The following is a 19,212-nucleotide window of genomic DNA, read 5'->3' as shown; positions in this document are numbered from 1 at the left end:
CTTGGCGGTGCGCCACGTTGATCCAGTGATATAATCCATTTAACAAGTGATTCCTCTTCCAAAGGAGTCAGTTTATGGCAATTGGCGCGTGTTTCCTTGCGGTACGTGATGCCATTCAAACGATCTTGAAGAGTTGAACGCGGAACTTTAAAAGTATCTGCAGCCTTGCGAATTGAGCGAATTTGACCTTTTTTTATAGCCTCAACTGCGAGGCAGAGCCTGCCTTCTTGTTCCACTGAAATTTTTGATGATCGAGGCATTTTTGGTGGAGAAATCGATGTCTGTATACAGGCAGTTTTGTGGGCGTGGTGGTGGTTGATGGGGTGGCCGACTCGCTTACGTGGCCGACTCGCTTACCGATTACGTTAGTTAACCTGAGTTTACTAACATACCGTTAGCACTTTTCAAAAACGGTCAAGGGCGTGCCAGGCAATTACTTACTTGACTCAAGGTGCCTAATCATGTCTCATTTAATATTCGGCTACCTTTGATTGAGCTGCTATGGGTACCGCTCATATTTCATCCGTTCTTCCATCCGAAAAAGGAGAAAGCACGCGGAAAAGGTAATGTGGAACATCTGGCGAGTATTGCACTGTCGGCAGATGGATTGAACAGCAGCTGTTCTGGCACTATGTTTGTCTCATTTTAAAACAGTATGTCTCAGCTTTTCCGCCAGACTCTCCATCTTGGATGATGACTTGAAGTTTCTGCTAGCAGCAGTCTGGAGGATAGTGAAAGAGAAATGTTGGAGTCTACTCAGTTTTGATTCTGTGCATTGCGACGCTAGCCGGGCGGGGTATTGGCGCTGAGTATGTCTATGGCGGCGCTTTATACCGCATGAGACACGTCCGCCAATCAATTTTTGCTTTGGCAGTGGCGTGTTGTCTACAGGAATTACATCTGCTGCAATCAAGCGGGGCAGGCTTTCTCCCAGGAATAGTTTATAACCCAACGAAGGCCATGTTCCGAATTCTTAATGCAAGCTTTTGACATACGAAAGTCCACTACAGCACCCAAATCAGTATGCCACGGAAGGGAGGCAAAGCCGCGAAGCTGTGGTCGCTCCACCCAAACCTTCATGCTGACGTGACACGGTTGTTAGACGAGGAAGGGCTTCAGCTAGAATTCTTGGATGTCGATGATGAAGATATCAACATTGAGGAAAAGGACACGAACGTTATGGGTCGATTCATATATCAAAATCGCGGATGTGATTCCAGCGGGTGGTCGAGCAAAAAAAATAGCGATTACAATTCGCATGTACTCCCAAGAGCGATATAATGCGCGAGTGTATCATCAGCGATGCAGAAATTGCCGAGCCGTGGGTCGACTGATCCTAGATTCTGAGTGCTATGCGGAAAGAGTGACATACTGGCTCAAAAAATGGAACGGACTTCAGGTACAGCCACAGATCATTCTGGCCAGAGCAGAGGTCCGCATGATAGTGAGCTGTGTGAAGGGTGTAGAGTTGGCCATTGCCCCAACTCGAATGAAGATTTAGCGTCGGTGCTGGCTAGGTAAGTCTCGGGCCAGAACCCTCTCATGCAGTGACCAATTGTTCTAGTTTATCTATTTGAGCGCTGCGCAACCGAGCATTCGACATTGGTACGCAGGTTATCCTCGATCAAAATACCTGGGCTACTTCTCTAGTCGGAGTAGGCACAGCTTCGAGACGGAGACTCTAGGGTCGAAACTTCGACTACTTTAATTGGCAGCTTCACATTATTCCTTGGTTCCTGGTTTTCTGATGTGCGGCTCTGAGCTGGAAACTGGGCTGAAAATGGGTTTCTCTCATCTTTTAATTCATCTTCTGATTATGAATGGTCTAGTGAAATACGGCAAACGCGTTCATTTACCGATGTTTCCACTTCACGCTGAGTATTTTGACTTATTATTTATAGGTGTAGGAACATAGGCAGGTAGGCCTGGAAGCACGCTGGACCTCGTCTACTGTCGCTTTTTCGCCGTAATGCGGACATTGAGCTGCAGCCTTTTTGGGGACTCTCTTTCACTCTCTTCAATATCAAAAGGACTTGTGATCTCCTCTCCGGCAGATTTTGTTTTTACGAGAAGCAGAACAGTTTCATGATGAGCTGTCATGGTGCGGATTGATACTTCTATCACAATATGTGCCCTCGAGGAACAGTGCCCTGAGCCGTATGCTGCCGAAGATGAACAGCTGACCGAGGCGTGCGCCCTCGAGGAACAGCGTCCTGAACCATTTAGAGCTAAACACCAAGAAAATCCTATGGGGACGGATAATGCTAATAAAGACTCTTTCGAAAAAGCGTCCGCGCCAAGTTTCTCAATGGGTACCGAAGACATTAGTCTTTATATCAACTGGACTATGTTAGGGTCAAGGGAAAGAAGGAAAAGGACAGATATACTTATATTCAAGAACCTGCCAGTTCCGCACCCTGATGGCACAATGCGGTAGAGGCTATGTGGCTCTCTGCGGAGCTCGAAAGAGCCACAATTCTTTATCTAGCTCCCATGAATGTGGTTTGAAGGCATCCAGGCAATTACAGTATGAAGGGTGACATTAAAATGATTTCTACCTTGAATCCAGGCATGAGAGGATGCGAAAAAGCACTTCTATGTCTTCTCTTAATGCTTCACCGCGAACTTGACGCCTTCTTAGCCAGCTTGAACCTCTAACATCCCGTCATGTGCGGCGTCTAGGGTTCTATCTTGCTGTCCTGTCAGAGTGGAATAAACTAATCTTTTTCACGATGCCTCTGCGAGATCCAGGACCGGCCCGCGTCTAGCGGGATAGCTTGTATGTACTCGTCTTACCTACCTTATAGTAGTCAGCTGCGACTTACTTGGCTAAATAGCCTGGGACGAGACATTTATCGGGGATTTAGAAAATCGTCAAAGAGAAAGTAAGGCCTCATTTATGACTACAGACAGAATCACTGTTTTTTTGGTCAGGTGAATGACGGCTCTTTCGTTGGTGCAGGAGAATTTAAGCTAGGATTCAAGGAAATAGGATTAGAGCGCTGCATTATTCCTACGTACGCTTCCAACTCGAACCATGGGAAGGAAATAAATTATTTGGTGAACCAGCAGACTTAATATTGGTGGAGTGTCCTAGAACTGCAGCAGAAGCAAGAGGGAGAAGCAGCACAACACAAGACTACATTAGCATGAAGGAGAAATGAAATGATCTGCAGAATGGAAATTTCATCTTTCGCGAGGAAAGATCTGTCAATCTGAAAATGCCGTACTGGAGAGAAAGGGTTCATTTATCGATTGACGAGTGGAGGCCGAGGAACGACAGGTTCACACCTCTCGCAAGCAGCCTAGCGGGACGGCAAGGCGGATAAATAATTCAGCCGGTTCTCCGTCTCATGGTTCGAGATTCTCTGCTCCTCGGATAAGTGGGCGGCGCGCAGGGAGAAACAATGCGAGGCGTGGGAAGTGAGGTCATACGTCTAGATGCGCTCTGACGCACGATGCTCGGTTACAACTACTATCGTCAGATTTTGGCATTACATCTGTACAGGTTAGAACCCAATACTAAGGCTATACTGTACGGAACTGTTTAGTCGATCGAACAGCAGCCACGACACAAGTCATCAAGCATGGTAAATCGCTTTCCTATCTCGAAATCTATTCTGCATCAAGGTGAAATATTTTTATTATCTAGTATCGAAGACCTTAACGCCATAACTGTCCTACAACCAATGTTTCTACCCTTCAAGGGTTGTGTTTCCAGTATCGTTCCTCATCAAAGACTGCAAGAAGCAAGTTTCGGCTGTTGACCCGCTAAATGCATTATATAAGCCAATGATCGTGAGGACTCGGCCACGGGCAGAGCAGCAAAAGCTTGAAGGGAACACGCAGTTTTGGCAATTTCTTTGTTCACATTGGCAACAAAAATCGTGACTTTATCAACTACTGTGTTGCTGCCACTAATAAAACAGTATGACTATATCTATTGTCAGCACAATAAATTTTGAATCACCTGTGATGACTAATATAACCGGTCCGCACTCGCAAAGCAGTAAATCCGCGAATTGGCTTCCAGCACTACTTCTTGGGTGGGAAAATCGCGATGTGGCCACACATCATAGACAATGTGCCAATACTAACCACTAAATAAAGGAAAGCGCGGTTGCACCCACATATCACCCTGAGACACTTCATCAATTATCACTTGAAGCGGACTCAAAGAAAATGCCTCTGAAGAGCCTGTGAATCGAGAGAAATCACCCCAATGCTTCCAATAGATCTCCTTGTATGGCCGGAATTATGATCATGAAACTTCCGACTTTTGAGTGGACCTATCTTTTCCCTTCCCTTTAGTCTCTAATAGGGGCCGCTTTATGAGCGGCTTAGGCGATCTCTCCGATTCCGAATTCTGACATGTGGATTCACCAGCACCCACCAAGGACCTCAGCGTAACTGAATTCCTGCGAGTTCGAGACTCCGACACTCGCCGACTACGGTGTTCTCGTTGGTGGGCGTCTGTATCAGAAGACGAAGACCATACAGAGCCGTGGTACAGCAAAGGATCGGTCCCGTCGCGGATGATCTGGGGGAAAATGACTAGGGAAGGGCAGCTGGATGCATATGCTGGAGTCCCATGAACCAAGTTCTCTTTAATGATTCTCCAGCCATGAGGATAGCAATGCAGCTTGGACGTTGCCATGATCCATTCCGAGCCCTTTTTGAAGTTATTCCATACTTGGGCGGCAGATGAAAGGAAGTCCAATAGCTCCTGACGAAAAGAGCTCTCGTCCTCCGGTCGCAAGAACTTTTTTACCTCCAGAAGCAGGTCTGAAGAAACGGATTGGATTGTCTCGTTCTGAAGTCGTACTTCTTCTGGCTCAAAGGCGAGCATCAAAAGTGATCGGAGGATTGCTTTTTGGCGACTTGTAATTCTATCACATCTTTGGAGCGCATCGCCCATGCTCATGCTACCTTTCGGCGATCCTAGGCAGATGGGTTTGAAGATATCAGTAACGAGCCGGTGTACGATTTGGGATTGTGCCATTCGAGCGCGCGGGACGAGACGGTGGTCATTGTAGGAGATAGATATTGATTGGAGGGAATGATGAAATCGATCTGAATCCTGGAGTTGTGTCAAACAAACTATTGGCCTACATTCAGGGTCTTAAAGATTAACATTCATGACATACTTGGTCAACATATTCCAGAGGTTCTGTGAAGAATTTCTGAGCAAGGTTGTATAGAGATGTTTCGAGCATTTCAAAGGACTTGGAGCTGCGTAACAATGAGCCTGTCGGTCTCAACATAGATTGTACCTGCTTACCAATCAGATTCATTATGGATAATTTGAATATCCTCTTGGAGCTCTTGGAGCTCCGCTTGACTTTCCTGCAAGCGAAGCTCTAATTCGGTGGTCTGGGTCTTTTGCCGCAGAAGTTGGACTTCCAAGTTGCGCTTCGTCTGTTCGTATCCTTCTGCCTTTTTTTCCATGTCTTGTAATTGGTGTCGGGCAGTTGATTTAGCTTTATTTTTCAAGTCGTTGATCTGAGCTTCCAAGTCGGTTTCTCTTTCCTTCCATTGTATGACCCGTTTCTCAAATGACGCCGTCATTGACTCTTGGAGTAGCTCCTGCTGTCTCTGGTCTTTTTGCATCTTTTCCAATGCTTGATTGGCCTCTAATAGCTGACGTGTGAGGTCATCGATCTGCTTTTGCATGTTATCAAAAGTATCAATCGTTTTAAGGTGTTGAAGTACAGCTGCTGCCGATAGTTCCAGATCTTTAAGTGCATTGGGAAAAGATTTATCCTTCACCCGTGGATTCTGGCTGTTGGAAGGCATGATGGCACTCCAAGACAAAGAAGATAGAATAACTATGGAAAAGCTCAGGCCACTGACTTCGTAGGATTGAACTCAAGTGTTTCAGGCGGGGATTGCTACTTATTCAAAAAGTTGTATCTACTGCTGAGTTCAAAGGGTGTTAAGTGCAAGCAAGGAGCAGATGGCAGTGCATCGAACATACAGTCATGTCATCTCACTAGGCAGACAAAGTCTGTCCTTAGGACATGACTTTGAGTCTAAATCGAATTTCTCACTTCCTTTGTTCACCAATAAACCACAACGGTGACAGCAAGGCGGGCTTGTCATAAAATCAACGGTTGGAGGATCAAGCATCACCAATGTAGAATTATTCATAAAAAAGAGAAATATTCCCGACACTGAATTGCTTGCCCATTTGTATCTGTCGCCAGGACCGAATTTAACCAGCGGATTCTGAAGAGGGCATACGCAGCATTATCGATGTAAGGAAAGTCTTGTCGATGACATGGAGCGGTGTGAGTGCCAGGTGGGTGATAACATGGGGTGCCGCGTGTACCGTAACTCGTCTCACTACGTAACGTCTCAACGAAAACAATGATCGTACGTGGTTCAGGCTGTAACAAAAGCTCACGCCGCATGATTCTGCACCAACATATTTGTACTTTTATGTAACATGATACAGAGACAGCAAGTCGACAGCGACAATACAGAAAATTACACTATCATTTTTCTTTTCATCCGGTATGGTGGCTAGCCACTTCGGGCTTTTAGGTACTGTGAACTCCTCTCATTTGAAGAGCACCACGAGCAGAGACACCTGTCATTCAAGCAATTGATTTAATGACGGAAGGAAAAAGCATCCGCAACAAAATAGTCCTTCGCAGAAACGAATTGGGAGACCCAGAAACCCCGGTAGATAATAACCACGAAGCGAGCCATAGGATACTCTAAGAAATTACAAGGCGCAAGGTATCGAAGGGGTTTTTTTCGAAAGCCTTTTACAGCCGACATGCCTCAGCCCGTCGATAGCAGGTATGAGGTGATTCTACAGTAAAGCTCAGCAGGACTTCGCGATCGTGTAGCCTGGCAACAATAGTTGGTGTCACACAGTTTCATTCCCACCCAAACAGAGTCGGAGAAAAGCACCGAGCGATGAGCACAGATGAATTTCTCTTGAGATGGGCTGCAAAATCATTGCGAGCTTCCACGTGCCTGCTCGGGAGGGTTGAAGGTAACACGACCTGAGAGAAGCCAATGCTGAATTCGATTAGTCGGGTTCTTTTATAATCGCAATTTGCACCTCAAGGTCTACCCTCGTCCATTTCCCATTTCATCCACTCTCCGGCACGGTGGCAGCAGCATAGTGTGTGAATTATCTATCCTCTGACAGCAAAAACATCTGGCGGCTAAATCATAGCGTGACTGCGCCATGGTAATACCCCTGCAAGGATTACGCGGCGATAAGGTCGTTTGCACCAAAGTGGACGAGGCAGACGGAGCCCGCCGATCCCCTGCCATCGTGAGCGGGGTAATAGGCTAAGAAGCTTCTCCTCCTCAAATCCCGGATACTGTACACTCCCTCCTCGTCATCTTCAAAGAGATGAACGATGTCTCGAGTCTCAGAATCGATTATTGTCTGTGCTGAGAACATAGCGATTGCTTCACTATTTCACTCGATTCCACACCCACCATTGTCAAACCCTCAAATACAAGTACCTCCGTCAGATGATCGGCATACTCTCTCTTTGGACCACGAGCGCCAGATAGCCAGTACATTGGCTTTCCTCGCCCATACCCGTAACGATGCCGAATACATTCCCGCCGTATGCATCGAGGAGGATTCCAAGAGTGATGCTCTGAACGTGGTACTTGCAATCAATAAGGTCACCGCCCTCGATGGGAATGATGTGCTTCACGAAGTCCAGCGGGGATTTGATGCACTTTTCGCCCTTCTTGCGAAGGTATCTGTTAGTAAGTGTTAGTATCTATCTTGCTTGTTATAGAATTAACGACCTAAACCAGGTGACTGTTCAAGTGTCAAGGACCAGATCTTCGAACTTATTGTCTCAATGTGTTCATCTCGTATCCTGTCCAGACTGCGGCTTTGTCCTTCAACTAAAGACAGGATGAAAAGATCTTTTAAGGATACTCTCTACGAGCTTGGGCAGGCTCTCACACATCTTAAGAAACACCTCCCGCATGATAGCAGTCTACTCGAGAGCCTAGAAACGGTGAGCAACAGGGCCAAGGAGACCAGAAAGGCTCTTGACTCCTGGTCTCGACATCAAGTCACTCTACGACTGGTAGAAATAGTGGAAAGTATCTACAGGATACAACAAATCGGTCAGCTCCAGGCCCTTCTCGATAGTATACGCAACATCCATATGAGCCCTAGTGCGAGGGAGAGCATGGCAAACATTGTTGGCAAAATCTCTCGGTATCGGGAAGCTGCTAGATTTTTGTATCGCATAGCGAAGTGTGTCCCTCTGGCTCGGAAAATGCGCACGGTACCTGTCTACCTGCCAGCAGAGGCTTTCGCAAGGCCGTATACGGAGACTTATACCCCAGATCTGGTTAAGAAGATCACCGAGATGAGCTACAGAGGTACACAGCAGAAGCTTTTGAAAGAGATATGTAGCGTCCTTGAAATGAATGAGAAACAGGCCAAGAACCAATTCTGTCGACAGGTCGAGAACAACCTGAAGAAAGCGAAAATCCATGCCGAGGTTCAAATCATCGCTTACGGTGAACTGCTGGGACGGCGACTTCCGCGAATCATCTGCTCCAGTAAAGATGCCTGCTTTCTGTGCAACCTATTTATCGAGACTTACGGCAAAATGTATACACCCAGATCCCATGGAAGACTTTACCCTGCATGGCGCTTGCCCTGTCTACCCCAGCTTGAGGGTTTAGAACAAAGATTTTGCCAAGCATTGCAGAACAAATTGGAGGCGAGCTGTTCTGCACTTTTAGCAACGCGGCGTAGAGTCCTTCATCCGCTTCCGGCTGAAAGTACGCTTTTTACACTCCCTTCGTGTGGCACAACTTCAACAGGAAACCTCTCAGTGAAGGGAAGTGAATGCGATCAGGAGGATTTAATGACTGGATCCGAACTGGAACAAAGGTCTAGCTCTCAAGAGTGCTTTCATAATGGTAATAGTGAGCGTCAATGCTTGGATTCGACAAGAAAGTCGGAATCAATAATTTCTGGCGATGAAAACTCTATCGAAAAAAGCTCTTCCACAGAACCGAAACATGAAAGGGCTTCATTTCCCTCAAGCGAAATCAACCAAGGTCACAAGCTCCGTGAAGCTGTGGGACCCAATGGGACGTGTGGGCCTCTTTTTGCTGGCCCCTTTAAGATTACCATAGAGGCTGGATCTAGTAGTCATACCGTTGAGATTGAATGGCTCAGCAACATGGACACCGAGACGGCACACGAGACAGCTCTGCTCATAAATGTCGAAGAGATTCATGGGGAAATGACTCTTGATGATAATCCGTTGTATATGACCGCTCGTGGAAAGGTTCTAAGACTCAGTTGGAGAAACGACGGATGCTAGGAAGACTAACTCAAAGACTAGGAGTCGCGTGCGCAGGAGTTATGGAAATGATCTCTGAGAGTAAACATCGCAAGTCCTAGGTTTGTCTTGAGCAGTTTCGTTGTTGGTAGAGAGTAATGAAGCCACAGTAATTCTCTTCGGGAATACCGGTATCCTATGGCATGGCGGATCAAAGAGGCGGATCTAGAAACCGGATCGCGATCAAAATTGCTTGGCGTGGCTATACGTCTCAACAGATGCAGCAAATATTCGGACAAGAGGGTGACACCTACTGCTGACTTTGTGTTTCTCTAATGCCTTACAGAAAAGTGAGATATCCTCGAGCTGTACTCGCGTCCTCTGCTGGAATACTCCAGCCAAGTGCGTGTCAACTAAGCTATAGGCGTCAAGCATGTGAACTATCACCTTCAAGCGATCTGAATGATATTAGTGGACAGCTCAGTACGAGACCTCATTGCACTAACGCTCTCTTTTCAAGTTCCTCGGGTGAGTATATGTGATTTCTAGAGGCCACCAGTTGGGTTGTTGGCGCCTATTTGAGAAAATCGGTCTTGCATTCGGGTGCAGGGTCTCTGCTATCACAAGCAGAATTCTCGCAAGACTTGAAGTAGATACGTTGGCAAAAATGTGTTTCCAACGGCATGCAGCCTTTTCTGGAGCCATGGGGCAAAAAGTCAAGTTTTGGGGAAACCACAGGCCTCCCAAACGGCCGGTTGCTAGACTTAAATAAGTTTTTTGCTTTGAACGAATACCAACTTAGGCTTTTCTCTTCTTGGTCTATCCACTAGACCGAAAGCCACGTCATATCAATCAGCAAATAACAGCGTGGTAAGTCCATGCACTTGTTTTTTCAACGATTAAACACCATGCTTTGCACCTTAAGAATGTAAAACCAGTGCTCATTATAGACAACGCTATCCTCATGCTAACGCGGCTGCTACCACTCGCAGCACTACTCCCACTGTCACCCACGCTTCATTGTATTTGATATGCCCCATGTGATTGACTAAGTTATGGTTATACATACTGCCAATTATGGATTCATTCTGCCTTTTGCTTTCTGAGAAATCTTCAAGATTAATCCGTTTGGTGGACCATGCAAAATCAATGGTCGCGTTGTTGTGGCTTTTCAAACTGCTTTATGCCCTCGTCTCGGTAACTGTAGGAAGACCTTGCCGTTTTGAGCATCGTAGATAGAATTGGTCCAAAACCTCGTCCGGTTGTTGCCGGTTAGCCGGAAGGCACCGTGCAATTCTGCGATGTGAATGTCTTCCAATGCCAGACTTGCAGGTTTTCACCCCTGCATTCAACTCGCCATATGACCTCTTATGGCTCAGCTGCAAGAGCAAACGAGGTATGCAAAATATAAACATGAAGCCTAACCCTTTTGCAGATGCGCCTCCGATACCTTTTCGAGGTTGGTAGAATAGAAAGATGAACAATTTCGTGATACTTTCCGAGACCCAGCCAATGTACTCCGTATAGTGCCTTGCACAACTGCCATACCTAGCCCAGGCTCTTTTCATACTCTATTCCCGTATACCAGAGCCCGCCTAGTACGAAGCAGGAAGTTATGTGATTACGAGTATAAATAGACTTATAGTGTTGATTTACAATACTTAATTTCAGTACGCAAGCACGGACAGTCTTCATCATTTCTGCATTGACAAGTGGCACAGAGTATACTAGAATACATCTGTGACCACACTTGTAATTAGTTTCACGAGCTATCAAGGGGTCATGTTTGAAAAGATACGCTTCGCCTTTGGTGTCAGAAAATGGTCTAGAAGACCCGAGTAAGGGTCACTTCAGCAGCTATCTCATCACGAACTAAGAAATTTGTTCGAGCTCTCAGAAACACGAACTACTCTGAATGTCCGAAGGGCAGCCGTGTAACACTGCAGGGTAGTCATCAGTCTAGAACGATATGAGACGTGAATAATGCGGGATACTATACATAGGCTGGGTCTAGGCTCGTACTAATGTTGAATGTTGGATTCTCAATGTATTACATAGCAGTGTCCAAGAATTTGATAACTATGGGAATGCGGCTTAATGATATCCCGGTCCGCAGTATTTGCTTACCACGGCTTTCGAGTCAAAGTAATGAGTCAAACAGAAAATGGAAGTAACAGCATTCGCCGGAAGAACTGTTGATTTCCTGAATAGATACTTACGAATCCAATAAAACTGGAAAGCAAAAAGATCACCCAGTGTAGTCTTAGGACGAAGTTTGGCAACTCAGGATGTTGTTTATATACTTCTGGTGGCAGATTAATGGCAGAAAATGTATTAAAGTAAGTTACCATTGTCCCCATAAGAACCTCTAGAAATAAACTTGCTGAATACTATTCTAACAACGATGGATTCGGTCAAGACTCTAGATATTGGATCAGCAGCCGACGGTAATTACTATCTCGGTTTAAGGGCAGGTGTAACTGATATTTATAGTTGGGCTTGCACGGAACGCCAGTAACTATCTTATCCCTGAAGCTTCCGGCTGTCTTGAGACTTATAGGCAGCGACGTGTGTTGGCCACTGTCCCCTAGCTTTCGAAGTATAGGTTAAATAATATTCTATTATTGCCGCAACTCGTTGTCCGTAGTAAATTATAGTATTCGATCGGCGCCCCAGAGTTCAGTACTAGAGGTATTGACTATATATAGATTAGTGCTTATAGCATATGAATCAAAAGAAACCTGAAATAGTCTAGGTAGGCATGGCAGTTATGCAAGGCACTGTAAGAAGCGAGCGTATTATCAATGGCTGTAGAAGCTGTTAACTCGATTGACAACATGAGGCCGGGGTGGATTCGGGAGCATACCTGTGTTTTTTCCGTCTTGTATCTGCAAAATAGGCCTGAAAAGCATGCTAGTGAGGGGGAAAGCTCTACAAAACTATCTCATGCGGCACCAGAGGTCGTGAGAGCTACTGTGATTATTGAACCTTCAAAATGGAGAAAACACGGACGGGGTGTTGACACAACTAAAGTCGACAAAAGCGCCTTGCTTTCAATCACGGCAAGTACACTATTACAACTTGCCTTGAATTGGTGCTGCCGCATGTTCACAGTAGTAAGATTCATGATAAAGATTGCCCTTACATAAGGCAGTAAATGACAGATTGGCTCACAATGGATTATGATAAAGGAGGTCTACAGTTTAGTGGATCCAAGCATGGGAAGGCCATTCACTCTACGGGTTGCGTGGGCCCCATTTGTGTGGAGCATCACTAAATGTAGCAATAGGACAAAATTGGAGACATATGGTATTAATCAACTGCGACAATAGTCTGCATGGGAAAGGGTGAATAAGTATCTAGAAGATGAGATTTCGACTCGAGGTCATCCCGATAAAAAGCTCTTCTTATGAGATACTATGATAGGATATAAATGAATGGAGAAAAAGGCCTGAAATCAGATTGGTACAAGTCATCTAGAATGCTACAACTTCGAAAAGCGAGGTAATTTTATGTTGTCATCTTTGCCCCTTTAGAGATATGGTTCAATGTCATTAGATCATTTCTGACTAATGTTATGTGCTCGAGCTGTAGTCATACATCCTAAGCCTTGGGCATGATAAATAAGGCCTTGGCATGAGTAGCCTTGATCATGGTCCCGGTGCTATTTTCAAGCACCTTGATACACGCCTCCATGTACAGCTTTCGACCCTCAACTTTGACAGGCCAGGCACTGACTTTGAGAGGAGACTGAGGGTCGATCGGTCGTAAATAGGAAATAGCTAGACTGGCCGTGACAGCTCCTGGACAGCAATCGGCAAGAACTTGATCGAGGTAGAATGCTTGGATTCCCCCATGTAGCTTGCCGGGATAATAGCAGATTTGTTGTAGTGGTCTCAATGTGGTCGAGCAGTCGGCCGCCTTGCCTGCAGAAACGTTCCGAAAATTTGGAGAAAAACCACGTATCAATGCCTCCTTTATCACGTTTTTGGAAAGGTTCTAGATCGTTTTATATTGAATGTCAATAAGCGGTTATCAAGATTAAGAGATGTCATAGAACAACCTTCCCAAAAGAACTCTCGTAGATCTCTAATAACCAACTCGTCTGCAGAGTTTTCCATCGTAATAAGCGTAGTGCGGATCGCATTGTTTGAGTTAGACTGTTGCTGGGGCTCGGTTGCTTGTGCTGTCAAAGAACGATTATTGCCTCGTCGCTGATGAAAATCCATTCTCCTTTATAGAATGATCTTTGCATTCTGACATTTGTCTCGGTGTCATGCCTAGCTCAGAGAGACCCATTCAGCTAAGTCCAACTCATTAGACAAATTAATCTCTGGTGCAGAATAGCCCCACTGAACTTGAGATGATTAAGGATATCAACTAAACACTCAAAGCAGATAGATTAAACTCAGGGGTGTATAGGTAACGTTTGCTTGGGCTAAGCTAAGCAATGCCGTACGGGTTCAAATTCTAAGAAGTTTGGAACGAATGAGTTGCAAGTCCACCGATAAACGGAAAAGATGTTCATTAGAATAAGGCAGTATTTGTAGACACGAAATTCCTAATGCAACACATGATCAACTCAGTATTCTCAAATGGTTGAACAAATCCCAGTGCACTTCACGATTCCGCTTATTTTGTCCACCACAACAAGCATATGCTCTAGAGATTCTCGTGCAAGTAACGAAATCAGTAGGAGAGGAACTGGCTGTTATGGGTAATTTAGGCATGGATGCGGGTAAACTTATGTTCAATGAATTTATCAACTCTAACATGCATGAATTGTAAAAGGTACTTCTCCGTTGTATGGAAAGGCTACGTGGTTGTTTTGATCATAATTTTAGGTAACTCGGCCTCAATTGGACTCGAATTTGGCAGCTCCAGGTATCAGTACTATATTCTTGGCCAGCATCAGTGCGCTTGGTGTTCTTCTGAATTAGAGATCGACCTTCGACAAACGCAAATTGGCATTAGCAGAAAACATCAAAACATAGTCGAATAAGACCATGGAACGTGAGCCAGAAAGTTGAGCACAATCATTTTCTTGCACTAAGCGACATTCATCAGTTCAACACTTCGCAGTTGACGATCATCTGCTTCGAAGAAAGAACTATGTTAGCTGGGACACTCGAACTCTCAAATCGCATCACCGAAGACCGCTCTTTACTAGTGCTTACTCGATCCAAGCGTGGTCTTTGGCCAGTGCTTGCATCTCTCTCCTCATTTCTAACCGGCCAACTGCGCCAGGAGTTGCAGTCAAGACGCAGCCACCTGTAGGTGCTGAAGTCTTGCGACATGTTTCAAAGCGATCGCAAACGAATAGTTAGTCTTAAAATACCTAATGTAACTTGACACCATGATTAAAACAGAATTTCGAGCGCCGAGCTGTAACAATCAATGTGATCAGATAAGAAGTTCCTAAAGAATCCGCGTGTTTCGATAAGAGATCGCCCATCAGGAGACGAGCGTTTTACAACATATCATGTGATTAAGCATCTGACGTGACTTTATTTCTGAGGGGCAGGAACGAGTTATACCTATTTCCAAAGCTACAGTATCAGCCTCTAAGATGCATTGTAGGGTTCAAGAGCTGGCCAGAGAAAGACTGTCCCTCCTGCTTAATCCAAACAAGAGTGAATAACGCAGCGAGTTAAGATATAGACCCTGGCATATGAAACCTGTTCTGTCGGCTTTTATCATACCCAATCGATTTGAAGTGCTCTTAAGACACCATGAAGTGGACTATATCTCTTCGATTCGCCATATTCGTGCTCAGCATCTTCCCAGCCCACACGTTCGCAAGCGTTGGGGTCAAACGCGATGACCCCCCGGTATCAGACCGATATGTCTTTGCCCACTTCATGGTAAGCCAGGATGCATCTATTGTTTGAATGAATACCAATTTATAAACCATTTTTCAAGGTCGGAATAGTTAAGGATTACCAAATGAAGGACTGGATCGCCGACATAGAAGCCGCCCAAGCTATTGGCATAGACGCCTTCGCTTTGAACTGTGCCAGCGTCGACAGTTATACCCCCACGCAACTGGCGCTCGCCTACAAAGCGGCCGATAAATTGGGCTTCAAGGTCTTTATTTCTTTCGACTTCGATTACTGGTCCAATGGCGACACAGCAAAGATCACCGCGCTTACGCACCAGTACGCCAACCACCCGGGCCAAATGAAATACCGGGGCGGCGCTGTGGTGAGTACGTTTCTGGGCGACAACTTCGACTGGGGCCCTGTGAAGCAAGGTACCTTGGACCCGATCCATGTTATTGCAAACCTTCAGGACCCGGCATCCGCGTTCAGCAACAGGGTTCGATCTGTGGACGGGGCATTTTCGTGGTACGCTTGGCCAACGAATGGAGATAATAGCATTGTCAAGGGTCCCATGACGACGGTCTGGGATGATCGATTTATCAGTAATCTCGCAGGGACAACATACATGGCGCGTACGCTCAACAAAATCCTTTCATGCATGCGCAAATGTGGTATGATTTGGCTGACACAGCCGTAGCCGTCTCGCCCTGGTTCGCCACCCATTTCGACAGCAAGAATTGGGTCTTCGTTTGTGAGAACCTTCCGACACTGCGGTGGGAGCAGATACTTACTCTTCGCCCTGATCTGGTTGAAATTATCTCCTGGAATGGTAAGCACACTCATTCACTATCGGTGAGCCAGCCGATACCAAGTTCCTTTCTGCGTCTGTATACCTACACTGAAGTCCAGACTACGGCGAATCGCATTATATTGGCCCATACCAAACGAATCATAACGATGACGGTTCTTCCGAGTGGGCCCAAGGAATGCCGCACGATGCCTGGCGGGATTTGTATCAGCCCTACATCGCCGCCTTTAAGTCCGGAGCCGCCACCCCGAGACTCGATAAGGATAGCCTCGTGTACTGGTACCGTGCCACCCCGAAAAGCGTGCTTTGCCCGCAGGATGACCTACGGCCTCCGAACGGAATTTCCATGCTCAGTGACAGCATCTTTGTAGCGACCATGTTGACCAGCCCTGCAACACTTATAGTGACTAGCGGGTCGAATGCGCCAGTGCGAATTGACGTACCTGCTGGGATCGTGACTTCCAATGTTTCTATGGGTATGGGAACGCAGAAGTTCACCGTGAGTCGTAATGGGCAGACTATCATGAGTGGACAGGGGGACCTGGCGGTGCAAAATCAGAGCAGATATTATAACTTCAATGTGTATGTGGGAAAGATTGTAAGGGCTTGATCGGCGTGTAAGCCTTCATTATGCTACTGCTTGCGAACTAGCTGATCTCAACTGAAGGAACTACTGCTGAAATCATGACCATCAGCAATCGATTTTTTGAATTACTGTATATTATGCACTTAGGATGTTGGACATATATCCCATTAGCAGCTGCAAGACTGTTCTTGGAACCTTTTTTACTCAAAATTAAGGAATTCCAGGAACTATACTAGAGATCTGCAGTAAGAACGATTATCTTGCAGAATATAGTATTTTCCTCAAAAGACAGGGAGTTCCTGCCGTCATACTATCCGTCAAGATCTATGTGAATTGCATCTATCTCTTACTTTGCACGGTTTCCAGATCTCGGCCGGCTTGTCACTTGATTTTGATTCTTCGCATTCCAGAGAACACTCCAATCCATTTTGTGCACCCGCTCAATTGCGACCATAACTTGCCCAGGAGCGCACAAACAGGTCCATGAAGAATTGTGAAGTCTGTAGATGCAAGGTCAGGAGATAGTCATTCTTAAAAAGAACCCGTCTCTTGTGAAGGTGATGGAACATTAAAACCACAATTCGATTCTCCCGCAATTCATCTTTCTGGGCGGACACCAAGACGTCCAACTGCAGAACAGGGTTTAATATGACGTTTATGGAGGTCAAGAAATCCTCGATCTCCCAGTCTTTCTCCACCGCTCGCCGATAATAGTCGAACGCGATATCCTGCAAATTCTGTGATAAGCCGAGGTACTCGGATAATTGATAGATGGCAGCCCTCTGATCTAGGGGCCCTCTATTATCTGTTTGGTGATTAGCTATTTTCAATGGCTGGTGTGGGCAATAAGTTAGAGGAACACACCAGGTTGCTCGGCATACGGACAGGGCTTGAGTGTGTAGCTCTGGCAGTATAGCAGCTCTATTGCTCTCCAGGCGGTGTGGACATTGACGTAATGGAGCTGGATTTCGGGGATCTCGGTCTTTCGCGGCCGGATAGCGAGCCACTGGCGATAATATTGACTACCGGCCGCCAAGATCGTATTGTGCACCGGGATTCTGATGTTGCCGACGATGATGACCGCATCTGTCTGCTCTTCTGGGCCATTCACACCCCACTTCTGTTTCCAATTATTATGGCGCTTGAGACCGAAAAACCCTGTGGAGGCCATAGTTCCAGAACTGATTCGTGCAAATCTGGTTGATGCAGCGAGCAATATCAGGTTTTGTTTACTTGCTTGTGTCTCGAACTTTTTATGCATATCGGCTCAAGTTTTGGGATCGTGGAATATATATTGGCGTGAAGATGCGGCCTAGACAGAGAGGTCTCTTGAAGGTTTAGTTGTATTGAATCCCAGGTAGCTACTATTTGCGCACATACGATTCTAGGCAGGGTCTCGCAGTGACCTCTCCTACGTAGACGGTCTACTAGTTTGTCACTATACTATCAATCGTTTTGCACTTCAAATCGTTCTTTGTTACTGTTAAACGCATGCACTATCCAAACAATCAATCCAATTTCTAATCACCGGTTCTCAATAGCACATTGCTGATATCGCTTTGTCATTTGCACAGTTCATTCATGGATCAAGGATGATGAGCACGGGGACTCTTAACAATCTCAGTAATCGCTAGTACAATGGAAAATGTTCAAAAATTTGCAGGGCTAGAGTCAGTTGAATCACCCGGTGCGGGTCGTGAATCTTACTTTTACAGTCAGTAGATTTGCAGTTAAAAATGATTTTCGCTGCATGCATAGCAATGCAATAGAAAGCTAGTCGGCTGAGAGCAATACTGCCGCTCTGCTCTAGAGCACTACAGCCTGATTGGTAAGATCCTGGAATAGGTAAGGGACGATATACATTATTCCAATGATTGTCACGCCTATGAGATCCTGTAATGATTGTGTACTATTCACTCTTTTCACGGGAGAGTGTACTGTACCGACCGGCGCAGCTTGCCCTAGATTAGACAAACAAACACATCAGATACCGTATGCAAGCAACGGCTCGGATTTGTCCATAAAATACTATGTTTGTATGCATATCGCAACCAAAAGGCATTCTCTCGAAATCAGGTTCCTCTATTCATTAGGACCCCTTTATTGTGCTTATGATATTCGGTGAGCATAGATTTGTGCATAGTGACCGACGTCAAGCTTGTGGTTGACGAGAATAATATAACTAAATGGATGGATTTGTTCCTCGGATCCCTAGTGTGCATTGAAGTACGGAGTAAGTTAATTTATGATCAATAGAATATGCAGATTGTGTCGAAGCACATATAGACATGGTATATTACAAGGAACAAAGCATGTCATCTATCGACTGGCAATGATAGATGGCATACTGTGGCTAAAACTGGCGTCTTTTTGGTAGACGAAATCCTTGCTATTACTGATGGCTGGAGCGAATAGCTCCAGAACGTTATAGGTGCTGTAAAATGTGGTTCAATAATCTGATCCACCCTAGCTGACATGGGAGGCGAATCAGACTCAAAGCAAGGCAGGGCTCTCAATCCGAATATGTGCCTGCTTCAGCCATATCCAATGTGCCCTTTCCCCGAGACAAGGCAGCGATTTCCCGTCTCCCAGTGTTCCGGAAGCTTTCACTATGCCAGCCTTGCCCGCCACTTCCAAGTGGACACGGCGCCACTCAGATGTTCCTACTAAGCCTTCACTGGAATTGTTTGGATCGTCGGG

General features: G+C 45.8%; 6 protein-coding genes across 6 annotated transcripts; 3 read left to right on the top strand and 3 right to left on the bottom strand.

Annotated features, from left to right (window-relative positions):
- Positions 1-1,023: 1,023 nt before the first annotated feature.
- On the top strand, positions 1,024-1,521 carry BO97DRAFT_439078 (3CxxC-type zinc finger protein; the record flags this gene model as incomplete). The annotated part of the gene is made up of 3 exons (XM_025697951.1): positions 1,024-1,210; positions 1,245-1,363; positions 1,426-1,521. The coding sequence occupies 3 exons, from the start codon at positions 1,024-1,026 to the stop codon at positions 1,519-1,521; spliced, it is 402 nt and encodes a 133-aa protein (XP_025545714.1).
- A 2,576-nt stretch (positions 1,522-4,097) lies between these two features.
- Positions 4,098-6,269, bottom strand: BO97DRAFT_380174 (uncharacterized protein). The gene is made up of 4 exons (XM_025693188.1): positions 5,978-6,269; positions 5,282-5,916; positions 5,148-5,232; positions 4,098-5,080 (listed from the first exon to the last, which is right to left on the bottom strand). The coding sequence occupies exons 2-4, from the start codon at positions 5,794-5,796 to the stop codon at positions 4,262-4,264; spliced, it is 1,419 nt and encodes a 472-aa protein (XP_025545713.1). The 5' UTR covers positions 5,797-5,916; positions 5,978-6,269; the 3' UTR covers positions 4,098-4,261.
- An 851-nt stretch (positions 6,270-7,120) lies between these two features.
- BO97DRAFT_481844 (nucleic acid/nucleotide deaminase domain-containing protein) lies at positions 7,121-9,372 on the top strand. Its single transcript, XM_025700841.1, has 2 exons — positions 7,121-7,746; positions 7,798-9,372. Exons 1-2 carry the CDS (start codon positions 7,383-7,385, stop codon positions 9,336-9,338), a joined length of 1,905 nt encoding a protein of 634 aa, XP_025545712.1. The 5' UTR covers positions 7,121-7,382; the 3' UTR covers positions 9,339-9,372.
- A 3,527-nt stretch (positions 9,373-12,899) lies between these two features.
- BO97DRAFT_439076 (hotdog fold domain-containing protein) lies at positions 12,900-13,443 on the bottom strand (the record flags this gene model as incomplete). Its single annotated transcript, XM_025697950.1, has 2 exons — positions 12,900-13,271; positions 13,360-13,443. The coding sequence occupies 2 exons, from the start codon at positions 13,441-13,443 to the stop codon at positions 12,900-12,902; spliced, it is 456 nt and encodes a 151-aa protein (XP_025545711.1).
- A 1,411-nt stretch (positions 13,444-14,854) lies between these two features.
- BO97DRAFT_447462 (glycoside hydrolase family 71 protein) lies at positions 14,855-16,605 on the top strand. The gene is made up of 4 exons (XM_025698786.1): positions 14,855-15,160; positions 15,219-15,750; positions 15,816-15,947; positions 16,028-16,605. Exons 1-4 carry the CDS (start codon positions 15,029-15,031, stop codon positions 16,534-16,536), a joined length of 1,305 nt encoding a protein of 434 aa, XP_025545710.1. The 5' UTR covers positions 14,855-15,028; the 3' UTR covers positions 16,537-16,605.
- Positions 16,606-16,952: 347 nt separating this feature from the next.
- BO97DRAFT_481842 (BTB/POZ domain-containing protein) lies at positions 16,953-17,683 on the bottom strand (the record flags this gene model as incomplete). Its single annotated transcript, XM_025700840.1, has 2 exons — positions 16,953-17,317; positions 17,377-17,683. The coding sequence occupies 2 exons, from the start codon at positions 17,681-17,683 to the stop codon at positions 16,953-16,955; spliced, it is 672 nt and encodes a 223-aa protein (XP_025545709.1).
- Between the last annotated feature and the right edge of the window lie 1,529 nt (positions 17,684-19,212).

The sequence above is a fragment of the Aspergillus homomorphus genome (genome assembly GCF_003184865.1).
Source record: "Aspergillus homomorphus CBS 101889 unplaced genomic scaffold BO97scaffold_111, whole genome shotgun sequence".
Classification (NCBI taxonomy): Eukaryota; Fungi; Ascomycota; class Eurotiomycetes; order Eurotiales; family Aspergillaceae; genus Aspergillus; species Aspergillus homomorphus.
Note: the sequence above shows the minus strand (reverse complement) of the source record. Positions and strands in the feature narration are given on the sequence as shown.